Raw genomic sequence first — 13,439 nt, forward strand, 5'->3', positions numbered from 1 at the left:
CCAATTCAAGACTTGGAAAAAATATCGCGTATCTTCTTGCTCCATGTGCAAGCTTATTTATAGGCTGGGTCACTTTGGGCTAAAGATAGTAATCAAGCTGGAAAATTTGGGATTCAAGAGTAAATGGCGGCTTAATGACCCGATCTTGCGACCGTTATCAGCAAAATGTATCCGCCTTGGTGGTTTAATGTGTATCCCTCGTATAATGAGCATGATATCTTTCCATATTCTTTCACGAAGGTTTCATTTGATCATAGCAATTGGCTCGGTTGTCAGCCTAGCCCGGGCCACCTTTCGAACCTTCTAGATCCAAGAGGCAGGTGTACTTGCCCGACCATGTTGCCCCCATCTAGTGCTGGTCTTTGAGAAAACTGACCCTCCCATAGGTTTTGGGCTTTGACGACGCCCATACTTCTAGGCTACTCAAAACCAGGCCCATGGGCTCAGGCTGTATTTTATATGTGTAATATGTTATATTAGCATTGTAGGATAATTGTAAGATACAAATGTAGTAGGTAGCATTACTCAATAATATATATATATATATTTCTTAAAGCTTTGGAAGCAACTCTTATACCTTGGGGCCTTTGGTGCACGAAAGGCTAGTTCCACTTGTTCTTGGACTACCCCTTTTCCTGGTGGGCTGAAGCCCTTCTCCACCAGAATGAATTTGTCCATTCTTTAAAAATCCAATTTATTAACCGAGATGTTAAAAAAGAAACAAACTTCAATCAACTTCTCTTCGTTTTTTTTTTTTTTTTTACAAGAAAAGAAATTTATAAGAAAACTTGATTAATTAGCGTCTTTTATTTGGGGTAAAATGAAGTTAAATAATTAGGGGTTTTTTCTTTTTCTTTATAAAAACTATTCCACAATTCTCTCCTTCTCCGCTTCTGCTTCTGTTTGTGTGTTTCGTCCGAGGATTCTTCTCCACACGAAAGATGAAGCTGAAGCAACTAGAAGGCCTCCTTGGTGATCTTCAACAGTTCTCCAACCCAAAGGTCTCTCTCTCTCTCTCTCTCTCTCTCTCTCTCTCTCACACACACACACACACAGTTTTCAGCATATATAGCAGTTTCTGGATCACTTCCGGATGATTCTTTGTGAATTTCGCTGCTTCAGGCGGAGCTGGAGCAATACCCAACTGGACCCCACATTGCCTCTCGCATTCTCTTCACTGTATCTCTCTCTCTCTCTCTCTCTCTCTCTTATAGCTCTTATAAAAAAACGACATTTAGCTTGTTATTCCTCTCTCCATCTCTCTCTCTCTCTTGCTTTTTGCTTCAAGCGCTGCTTCTATCGATTCATTTTGTTCGTTTGCTGATCTGGGTCTTTGTCAATAATGCTTATCTGCTTGTCAACTAAAGCTATTTGACAATCTATTAGCAAAAGTTACATGTAACTTACAAATTTTGAAGTTGAAACTGAAAAAAAAGGGGTAGTTGTTGCTGTAAGTGTCAGTTTTTATTTTATTTTATAGGAGCTTGAATTTCCTTGTGATTCTTATCAATTCTGAAAGTCGCTTAAATGTCGCCTTTTTGACGTTGAAAATGTTATGGTGATAATATTTTGAAACCAAGGCATGGCTGGTAATTTTCCCGTAATGCCAAATGCTACTCTTTCCGATGATTGTTGTTGAATTTAGCATTATGATTCGACGTTGTTATTCTATTTTTTGCATTGTTTATTTCTTTTGTTTTGGTGGGTAACATGATGAAAGTATATCAGGCCGAGAATTCATTTGGGGATGTGAGCAACAAGGTAGTGGCTGATCTCGGCTGTGGCTGTGGTACATTAGGTGCTGCAGCAGCTCTTTTGGGTGCAGAGTAAGTTGCATCACCTTCTGGTTGTCTTCATAATCCCCTTAACTTGAACCAAATTCGAAATCATAGGACATAATTTGACATTATTAAAAATTGAAGCAAATGTTTTAAGGACTTGAGGATGATAGTTTTCCCATTTGTATAAATTTGTACTGCTGTTAACTTTTTTTATATTGAATAGACAAGTTATTGGCATCGACATCGATTCACAATCTCTTGAAATAGCATCACAAAATGCAGAGGATCTTGAGGTATGGTTGTTTTCTTGATTTTGATAGGTTGTAATATTCATAAATTTTGTTGTCTTGTTATGTTTGTTATTTCATAGAATAGGAGATGCATGGATGGAAAAGGTTCAACTCAAAATTTTTTTTTCTTCGATTTTTTATTTATTCTCAATATGAATATTGTGAATGAAAATGGTTCAAGGTATGTGTTTTCTCTCTATCTCTATATATATAGAGTAATGCAGTACATCACCCCAATCCCCCTAAATCCTATGTGGCATGGTCCCTACAGCCAAAGAACCAATCCCCATCTGTGGGGACCACACCACATGGGATTTTAGGGGATGAGGGGTGATGTATTATGTATAGAATTACTCCTATATATTATACCCTCTTTGATTTACGTTGCAAGTGCCTATTTATGAGATTATGTGTTCAATAATTAGATTTTTATTTGGCGTAGTGGTGATTCAACTAATGCATTGTTGCTTTCTTAATCTCTTGAACGTGCAGTTGGACATAAATTTTATTCAGTCTGACATCAAGAACTTAGGATGGAGAGGTAACATTTTGCAAACCCAACCCCCTGCCCTCTTTGTCTGTCTTGTTGAAGCAGAATCTCGCAATTGACTCTTTCATTAGAAAATCAGGGCTAAATGAAATGGTTGACACTTACAATTCCATAGAATTCCAGGAATCCAAACATATTACTGCTGTACTTCAGGATGCAACATTTAAAATATGGCATTTTCTTTTTTATGTCAATTAAGTTAGCATTAACTATCTCTTTTTTTTTTTTTTTTTGGATTGGTAAGTTAGCATTAACTCTTCATGGAAACAACTAGTCTATATAGTTTCAAGTCTCGTAGGTTTGCAACTAAAAGGTTTTTGATCACCTAGAGTGCCTTCATGTTATAGTGCTATAACTCCACATGGGGTTTCTTTGGATTCTGTGTAGAATTTCATGAATTCAAGTAGAAGGAACTTGTCACTTTAATTTTAACAGAGTAGTGTTGGTCCATTTAGGTAGCACCTTGCATTGGTTGTTCTTTAGAAATGAGCTTGGGAAGGGGGATGTATGGAGAATGGTTTTCATGCTCATCAGAAGCATGGATGACAGGGACTTCAATTCCAATTGCTTCTTTGATAAATTCTTGTATCCCTAGGTTCTTTGAATTTGGAGTTATGGACAGCTAGTTTTCTTGTATTTCTGATAAATTCTTGTATCCCTAGGTTCTTTGAATTTGGAGTTATGGACAGCTAGTTTTCTTGTATTTCTCTCTCTCTCTCTCTCTTTGTATTTTTTTTTTCTTCTTTTTTGCTTAAGGGGGAGGGGGGTTGGTGTTGGGATGGTGGGCTATGTGTAATTAAAAAAGTTAACAAACTAGTGAGCCAGGTGATTTTAACTAGTTTAATTATTGGATAATCTCAGTGTGGCTGTAGACAACTTCTGAGCATTTGACTTGTAAGATATTTGTATGGAATCAACGATGAAAAAATAATTTAATTTTAAGTTTGACTTTGATATTAAATTTTCACCAGACATTTGATGTTCACTTTGTGACTAATTTTTCTTCATTTGTTTCTTCCTCTAATTTTCTTGATCACTTATGTAGGTCAAATTGTTGATACTGTTGTAATGAATCCTCCATTTGGAACCCGGACGAAGGGTGCTGACATGGATTTCCTCTTTGTGGCTTTGAAGGTAAATATGGAGAATAATCTCTTATCGTTGATGTTTTAAATGCATCTAGCAATATTACCCTTTCTAATAATTATATGTTCCGTATATTGCTTGTTCTGTCAGATTGCTTCACAAGCAGTTTATTCCTTGCATAAGACCTCAACAAGAGATGTAAGTAATTCCTTTGAAATTCTACCTATCTGTATTTACACTCTTATCACTTCCAATTTGATTGTGCTTTGTTATCATCTCGAACATGAAACTAGTTATTTGATTAAAGATAGTAATGTAACTATTGTGCTACTAGACAATCATTTCCTGTATCAGATACTTGGAGGAGTTGAGACTATTTTAGGATGTTGACATGTGTGTTCTTTAAACATATGTTTTTTACTTGAAATTGATGTACAGTGCGCAATAGGCGTCTAGCTCTTTTAGAAAAGAACTACTTAAATTGGACCTCAAACTGCAAAAATACATTCTGCACCTCAAGCAATACATCATCACTGCCTAGAATTATTCTTTGAGTTGATTTGGACTGTGGATTTTGCATTATTTCGTGCCATCATTCTTCTTTCATCATTGCAGCATATCAAAAGGGCAGCCTTGCGAGACTTCAATGCTAGCAGTGCTGAGGTTTTATGTGAGGTGGGTGAAGATCACTTTTTTTTTTTTTAGTAAATACCCTAGTGTAGTTTCCTTTCAGATGTTGCAAATTGTCTATGACCTTATTATGTTTTGACATTCTTTGTTTCCTACAATTGATTCCTGTATTTTATGCTGTTTCATGTCTGTCTTGATGGGTAAGAATGATCGTGTTGTGGACATTATATTTTATGCCATGTTTTCTTCTTGTCAGCTTCGATTCGATGTCCCGCAACTATACAAATTTCACAAGAAAAAGGAAGTGGACATTGCCGTGGACCTCTGGCGATTTGTGCCCAAAGATAATCAAGGAAAGGAAGGAAAGGACACCTAGCTTCACATCAAATCATGCATATGGGTTATCATAGTGGAAGAATGTACTCACAAAAACAGATGTAGGAATGTGTCTTCAACTCTATCCAAATCCATTGTAACAGGGCTTCTTGAAAACGAGAGCCAATTTTAAGCAGGATCAGATCTCCCTACTCTTGAACACGAAAACATGGTTTCACTTTTCATGATGGTCACCCATTAGAAATGCAGAGCTTACATTTGTAATGCCTAGGATGTCACGTAATGTTATTCTTGCAAAACGAACTGTGCACATAATAGTAATGTTACTGTCACAAAAACGTAGAAAGTGTTGTTACGATTTTAAGTGTCTTATACGGCTTAATTACAAATTTTAATCTTGTGTACATACATTTTTGAGCATCATCTCCTTGTAAGTCAGTTTTTAATGGTGAGTTTTACCAAAAGTATTATGTGGTATCAAAGTCGATCACCATGTCAAGTATGAGATCAAACGCAGCTCATCGAGAATAGGATCGAATGTATTGCGGCCTTTGTGGTCGGGTCATAGTGGAAGCAGCCTATAAGCTAAATTAAAATGTCTTTTTAAGTCCAAGTCCTTGAATGCTATAAGATAAGTAGAGCCGCCAAAGAGAAAATGCTATTATTGGGTTAGTGTCAATAGAGTGGGTTATTATGAACATTGGCTGTAAAGCATGATGGTATGTTACGATCTTAAGTTTTCTACATGCCTCAAGTACAATCTTAATTATGTGTATATAAACTCTTGAATATTACTTCCTTCAAGCCGATTTTCGAGAGCGAGTTCTATTGAGTGTGTATTATGGACCTTATCCTATTGTATACTCAACTTTGATGTTGAATATAGTAATTTTGATTTAACAAATATAATAATTCAAAAATGCCTCCACAGGATTGTATATTCAACTTTCATGCTGCAGGGAATAAGTTAGAGAGACTCCTCTCCTCACCTCAAAATATTGATGCCCTGAGAGCTTTTACTGACATTTAACACATAAATTGTTGCCCGTTGCATATGTAAACTTGATTTAACACCAGAACAAAAAGAATCAGAATACTCTCATCTAAAATTAGTCTCACCCAGCCTCCGATCTTCAACGGGCTTCATGCTGAAAATTGATGTGCTTCTCTGTTCATCTCATGCTTCAGTTCCTGTCTCAGCATTTTCAATGGTTTCCCCAAGAGTGAACCGGACAAACCTCCTAACTTTTATGTTTTCTCCAATTGCAGCTACACTTTGCTTCACCAAGTCCTTCACCAAAATACTGTCATCCTTAATGAAAGGCTGCTCTAGAAGAGCAAGCTCTCCAAGCCTCTTCGAGATCCTCCCCTCAACAATTCTCTCTCTAATGTTCTCGGGTTTCGATAAGAGGTCCTCTCTCTGCATCTCAAGCTCTTTTTCCTTGTTCACAATGCTCTCAGGAACATCCTCAATGGATACGAATTGCACCTGTGGGCAGGCCACAACTTGCATTGCCAAATCATCAACCAACTCCTTGAATTTTTCACTTCTACCAACGAAGTCAGTCTCACTGTTTACTTCAATTAGCACTCCTATGCGGGAGTCATGAATGTAGGACCCAATTCGGCCTTCAGCTGCAAGCCGGCTGGATTTCTTGTCAGCAGTTGAAAGACCCTTCTTTCTAAGGTACTCCTGTGCTTTCTCAAGATCCCCTCCAGTTTCAGAAAGGGCTTTCTTGCAGTCCATCATCCCTGCTCCAGTTTCTTCACGTAGTTGTTTAACCAATGCGGCAGAGACTGTTACTGTTGGTGGCCTGCAATAGGGAGTTCAACACAACATTTGTAAGAAAATGTATGCCTTGAAGAACTTTGTGTGAAAAGAATCAATATATATATATATATTTGTTGGATTAGTTGGGCAGTTAAGCTATGAATATCCATTGAAAATAAACATGGAAAATATGAAATACAAGGGGAAAGAAAAGCGCATGCATTGATGTAAACTGGAAAAATAAATAAATTTTTTTGTAACTCCAGATAATATTTCGCACATTTACTGACTCACTGGGCAAGAACCCATATCCGAGAATTACTTTGTTGTTACCATGCTTGTCTTGTGCCAAAGTACTACCAATCTACTATTCATAAAACATAAACTTCTTTGAGCTGTTCCTTGTTTTGTCTCAAAACTTTCATAATATTTTATCTAATTCCACCCCCTGCAGTCAAACACTTTGATGTGATAGTTAAGTCATAATTCAAAGAAAGCAGTCACTCACTTCTGAACATTTTCCTCGGCTTCTAATGCAGCAGGCTGCTCTTTTTCTGCTTTAGGCACTGCTTTTGCTGCAGTTTGGGCTGCCACTTCAGCAGCAAAATCCTGGCTTTTCTTCTCCAAGCCCTCTCCAAGATTGTACCGCACAAACCTATTCACTTTTATATTTTCTCCTATGGTTGCAATTGTCTGCTTCACCCAGTCCTTTACCACCATTTTATCATTCTTAATGTATGGCTGCTCAAGCAATGCTAGCTCCTCGAGCCTCTTTCTGATTCGCCCTTCAACAATCTTCGATCTGATTTGCTCTGGTTTTGACAAAAGATCTTCCTTCTGCATCTCAATCTCTCTTTCCTTCTTCACAATTTCTTCTGGAACATCTTCTGTAACGAGATACTGTACTTGAGGGCATGCAGCCACTTGCATGGTTAGATCATCTACCAGCTCCTTAAAAATGTCACCCCGGGAGACAAAATCTGTCTCACAGTTCACCTCTACCAAGACACCAATCCTGCTATCATGAATGTACGAACCTATTCTTCCTTCAGCAGTGGTTCTGCTAGCTTTCTTTTCTGCACTTGCTAAGCCTTTCTTTCTAAGGAATTCCTGAGCTTTGACAATATCCCCTCCAGTCTCTGAGAGAGCTTTCTTGCAATCCATCATCCCAGCTCCTGTTTCTTCACGCAGTTGTTTAACAAGAGCAGGTGATATAGCAGCTGCAATCCATATATAATTAGATGTTAATAGAGGAGACAACTAACCAGTAAAAGATTGCTACTGCTATGTGAATTGAACGCCCAGTTAAATTCTTATTGATGTCATCATTCCTCATTTTGCTAAGGTCTAAAAGTTTTTGATTATCCAAAAGAGTATGTATCCAAGAGTTGGTCCATCCTCATTTCAGGTCTAAAATATCCCTCTTGGGATTGGCAATAACTCTGTATCAGATGTAAATTATCGTGCACAATAAATAATTCAATGAAATTGAAAAGATTATAGAGAAATAAGATCAGTAGCAATCACAATTGCAGCAACTACTTGTGTCATTAGATTCTATATTTCACATGCATTAACATATATGCAAACTTACACTACCCACCTTGCCACACCAACCATTTCTTCATTTATTGCATGGCCATGTGTTAGAACTGTCTGCCAACCCTATACTTCCGATAGTAATCAACTAATGGATCATAATGACTCATATCATCACATGAACTTATGTGTTCCTCTTCATGCATTTCATTATTTACTTCAGATTCGATAAAAAAAAAATTGTGAAATGCATTATAGCAAACAAAATGGAGAGGGTAAAAACCTTTAGTTGTGCTTTCCTTGGGGAAAGGACCGCCAGTTTGTCCATTTGAATTAGTGACAGCGCCATTTTTCTCGGGGGCAGCTCCCACCTTTTCATCTTCAACATGCGAGGCAGAAGGAATTTCACTCTCTGCTGCAGGAACTTGTATCTGCATATCATCCTTGGTATTTTCAGCAAGGTTCTCTACAACTTCTTCAATGGCTTGACTTTCCGAAGAGAGGACTTTATCATCACCTAACTTTCCAGACGGATCAGAACTTCCATCATTTTCCTTTCCATCTGTACGTGGAGTTGACAATTCAAATATATATCCACCCCAAAAAAAAGAAAAACAAAAACAAAAAAGAACTTAAGAGTTGCAATAGTTGGCAAACAAACATGACACTAATTGTTTCATTATACAGAAAGTTGAAGGACCTAAATCCATGGATAATTCTTACGGATAATTACACTTACCCTCACCAACTACCATTCATTTACAAATTGCCCCCAAGAACTACCACTCAGGACACATGACCTCCTTCAACTACCAATGACGCAAAAAAGTCCTTCTATTAGCCATGTTAAATCAAGCTAAAAAACAAGCACTTGTGTTTCATTTTTTAATGTGAAATGATAAACATATCGTGCTTCGAAAATAAATTTACTTAGATACCCTCAAAGTTCTTTTTTTTTTTTTTTTAAAAAAAAAAAAAAAAAAAAAGGAAATATCAAAGGTAAAAAGATCCAAAAAAAAAAAAAAAAAAAACAAAAAAGAGGGGAATACAAAAAAAAGTAAGGGTGGTTAGCCACCATTGGGGTTGGTCAAACCACACCCAAAACACGCTTGAACTTGGGTTGATTCAACACCACCCGTCTTCTTCTTCTTTTAAGTTTTTTTGTTAGTTTTTAAGTTATTCTTTTTCTGTATTTCTTTTTTATTTGAAGGGCATTTTTGTTATGTCAGTTAAAAAATGAGCACATGCATGTCACATGTGCTTTTTCTGTTAGATTTAACATGCTCGACTAAGAGAAGGGTTTTTTTTCACAAACGATTGGTAGTTGAAAGGGGTCAAGTGTCACGAGTGGTAGTTCGTAGAGGCAATCTATAAATAAGTGCTAGTTGGTAGGGTTAAGTGTAATTATCCCTAATTCTCACCAATCCATCATTAGGATCAAATGCAGTAGCAGGATTGCATAGGAAGAATATTGCAGCATGAACAACAGCAAAGATGATCATAGGATATGTGTCTCATTAATTACTAGTTCACTGAATAGAACCTTACTATGTATCTTAAAAATAATCTTTCTAATATTTTAAATATATTAATTACATATCGCAAGAGCAAACTTTCAGCTCTTGATTTCATTTTGTGTAAATTCATTGGAAGATAGTGTTTCTTGGAGAATGATTGTACAATATTTATAGGACTTGATAAAGTTAGGTTCCAAGCGAGTTACCCTCTGTGTCAACTTTGGCCGTTATTTTGGATGAAAAACGTCACATGAGATTAGCACGTGCGTGTAAGATATTTCAGAGTGACTAATTGGCCCCCATTTATGTGGAAATACACTGTTTTAGTAACAGCATAAGAAAAAAAGCTGACATGTGTCATGGTAGGGGGTGGCCATGTAGGCACCCATCTGTTGTAGTAGGGGGTCGTTCAGCCACCCACACTGACACAGGTGGTGCCACCCCTTTTTCCTCTGATTCTTTTTTCTTTGTTTTGAAGCACTTGTGCGATGGAAATTTTGTAATTGATACCTCCAAAATGGGGGTAATTTGGGAAACATAAATAGCTTCGGCGAATGTGCTAGTCATGTGTGATGTTTTTCATAAAAAAAACTAATACAGGAGTAACTCGAAACATTTTAGTAGTTTGTAAGTCCGAGTCATTGTAAGTCATAGTTTAGAGATGTAAGTGCAAATGAGGTGGTCGTTTGAGGGACAAAGTGTAATTTACCATTCCCAAAATACAAGAACTTTAAAAAGAAAAAAGTAAAGAAGAAAAAAAGGCACGTACCTTTAGTTTCCTGGGCCGAAGGAGCATCTAGTTGTAAGCCTGAGCTGGTTATGGTGCCATTTTTATCAGGGTTGGGTTCCACTTCGTTAATTTCAGTTGGTGCACCAGAAGGAGGTTCGTTCTCTGCACTAGGTGCTTTAAGAATTTCGGAACTTACCTCTGCTTCTTCCTCCACGGTTTGAACAGCACCATCCACACTTGATATTGAGCTAGAGATAGTGCTTTGTTGGTCCTTTTCATCATCTGCAACGCTTGCTACCAAATCCACCTCCTTTGAAGAAGCTTCATCATTTATGTCACCTAACAAATCAGATTTTCCATCAATTTCCGCACCATCCGTCGGGGAAGCTTCTTCATTCATCCCACTGGAAATAGATATACTCTCTTCAGGAGTCAAAATTTCAGGACTCACTTCTGCTTCTTTATCTATGGTATCAATACTTTGTGTTGAGCTAGAGGCTGGGTCCTCTTCATTGTCCACAATATTGGTTGAGGCATCATCTAATGCACTGGCTCCCACACCTGCCTCCTCTGAAGATGCTTCATTATCTTTAATTGTTTCATCTACTGCAGAAGGGACACTATCTGTCCTCTCATAGCTGCCTGCTGCTTGGTCCTGCACCTCATCAGACCCAGTTTTACTTTGGTTGACTTTTTCTTCTAATTCTTCTGAAGTCTTTGTTATTGCTGGTTTTTTAGCTTCTTTCTCTAATTTCTGCCTCTCATCCAAAAATGCAGCAATATCCTTGTTCTTATGGAAAGCCAGCACAAAAGGGTTTGTTGCAACATGGACAACCCCTTCCTTGAGCTGTGAGTCCAATTTTGCAACATCTTCTTCTTTCTTCATTGTCAAGGTTGCCATCCCTCTTGATATTCGCAACACCCGGACACTGACTTCTTGGCCAACCTGTAGTGAAGAGTTCCCCATAAGGCTTCCAAATCCTTCATCAGACTCCTCTGATGTGGGCAGGAACCCTTCTTCACCCTCAGGAAGAGATATAAAAGCACCAGACCTTGTCATATTCTTCACTGTGCCCTCTAGGTCCTGCCCCTTGACAAATTTTGAGCTTTTCCTCACGTCACCTCTCCTTTGGCTGGGCTTTGAAACATTCCTTTTGGCAGGTCCTGCCTTATCACCACTAGCAGGACCATCTTTCTGTTGCCTGAGGTTACTAGCATCGTCACTTTCACGCATAGAGAGAGAAATCCGTCCAGTTTCAGTGTTTGCTTCAACTAATCTCACCTTCACCTCTTGCCCAACAGAAACAATACTCCCAACATCTTTAACGTAGCTATCACTCAACCTGGAAACATGCACCAGGCCATTGGTGAAAGCTCCAAAATCAACAAAAGCACCAAATGGCTGGATTGATCTTACTTTCCCTGTAAAAGTTGCTCCAGGAACCAGTTCTTCATTCTTTAAAGGTGGCATCTCACTTTTCCTAACAGGTCTTGTTCGTCTTGACGTAGTTGAGGCAGGACTGGCTTCTGATTCATTGGAAGAACTTTCACCACTTCCAACCGCACCAGTTGGAACTTCTGATGCTCCACCAGAATCTTCATCTATGATGGGTGAATCTGGTTCTTCCACTGCCACATCAGTTCCTGTGGCTGATAATCTCTGGATTCCAGATATATGATGTAAAGAACATCCCCTGCTATATTGAGGGAACAATTTAATAGAAGTTGACACAGGTAGAAGATACTTCTGGGTGGATGGTGCAAGTTTTGTGGGCTTCCTTGACGAACTAAATCTTGTCAAACGATTGTTCTTCCTTGTTGTAAATGCAGTTCCAGGAATAAGTGAAACGCCGCTTATAGAACATGGCATTACAGGCGTCATATTCGCTTGAAATAAAAAGGTCAAGTTACTAGTCTACAGCTAAAATATGTTCTTCATCCCTAGCACCTCCTGCAAAAGATGTAAAGATTGTGCATGACTAAACACTTGAGAAAGAAACATGATATCAGGGTGACTTATAAACCAAGATGCCTACTGTCTTTACTCTTTAAAAGAAAAAAATAGAAGTCATTAATTTGGTGCAGCAGAAACATCTGCAATCAAGTGCATGAACTTTGGTCCAGAGCTTTATGATAAAAATTTGCTCTGCCAATCAGTTTCATGTTCAAGTGTTCAACACAAGACACAGAAAGACAGAGAAATCTTAGCATGCCCAAAAGGAAATGATTTCTAATTATTATTGCATGCTATGAATATACACACATGTACAATACAGCGCAAGTTACAACCCCTCCCCTCCAACACGCACAAGCACGAAAGAGAGAGAGAGAGAAGAGCAATCTGGTCATTGGTAATTAGACTCAAATTGTCAGCAATTTTTCCATTACTGAGTGACACTATTCAAATATCGTCTAAAGGTTCATTTCAAAGTATAAATCAATCAAAGGACACAAACTATTGTCCATTCCTGGGTCTACAGGGTCCAATTCACACAACTCCCCACCAATACACAACTACTGGCAAACCATTCACAACTAAACAATCTCAACCTCCAAGCTTTCTCCAACAATCCAGTCACTATTGTGGAGGAAGAACGGTCCAACAAACATCACGACAATTCACAAATTGCTGAAACAACCCCGTAAGAACAGGTGATATTGTAACCACAACAAAAACAAAGACAATGCAAACTAGCAGAAAATAACCAAAACCCATATAAATTCACAACAACCCAATACAGGAAAACCATCCAAATTCACAAAGCAGCGTAAAAATCAAACACCCATTTGTACAAACAAGTAAAAGCAGTACCTTTGCAGCTTCAAGAGCCAAGAACTCAGAGTAGCACTTGAGAATGAGAAAAATATCGAAGAAGAAAAAAACCCAATATACTATGAGCGTCTGAGCTTATTCAGTGGTGGTGATAGAGCCAATTCATCACTACTGAAGAGAGGGAAATGAAAGGTGGGGCTTTAAATCCTTATCTTATGGTAGTGTTTTCTTGCTCATGGATAGGCAATCCGATTCCCACGACGAGGCTCTTCGGCTCGGAGTCGGCTTGAGGTTTAGAGCCAAGCCAACCATTTTGGGCCCTCTTTTCTTTTCTTTTTTTGTCGTAGTGATCATAGTGCACAATTAGCTCAAGGCCAAAAAAAAAAAAAGCTACTAAGCCCAAGAGAAAGAGAGATGCCGGGCTCCTTAATACAGA

The 13,439-nt window shown here is 38.2% G+C and overlaps 2 protein-coding genes across 2 annotated transcripts; one reads left to right on the plus strand and one right to left on the minus strand.

The window, feature by feature from the left end:
* The first annotated feature begins 866 nt into the window (after window positions 1-866).
* Window positions 867-4,946, plus strand: LOC132166007 (uncharacterized). The gene is made up of 9 exons (XM_059576744.1): window positions 867-1,001; window positions 1,123-1,179; window positions 1,729-1,826; window positions 2,005-2,074; window positions 2,564-2,612; window positions 3,667-3,755; window positions 3,858-3,905; window positions 4,323-4,382; window positions 4,594-4,946. Exons 1-9 carry the CDS (start codon window positions 942-944, stop codon window positions 4,711-4,713), a joined length of 651 nt encoding a protein of 216 aa, XP_059432727.1. The 5' UTR covers window positions 867-941; the 3' UTR covers window positions 4,714-4,946.
* A 636-nt stretch (window positions 4,947-5,582) lies between these two features.
* On the minus strand, window positions 5,583-13,192 carry LOC132165496 (polyprotein of EF-Ts, chloroplastic). Its single transcript, XM_059576092.1, has 5 exons — window positions 13,043-13,192; window positions 10,270-12,181; window positions 8,267-8,545; window positions 6,953-7,664; window positions 5,583-6,487 (listed from the first exon to the last, which is right to left on the minus strand). Exons 2-5 carry the CDS (start codon window positions 12,110-12,112, stop codon window positions 5,851-5,853), a joined length of 3,471 nt encoding a protein of 1,156 aa, XP_059432075.1. The 5' UTR covers window positions 12,113-12,181; window positions 13,043-13,192; the 3' UTR covers window positions 5,583-5,850.
* Window positions 13,193-13,439: the final 247 nt, after the last annotated feature.

Source organism: Corylus avellana, chromosome ca11, assembly GCF_901000735.1.
Source record: "Corylus avellana chromosome ca11, CavTom2PMs-1.0".
Taxonomy (NCBI): domain Eukaryota; kingdom Viridiplantae; phylum Streptophyta; class Magnoliopsida; order Fagales; family Betulaceae; genus Corylus; species Corylus avellana.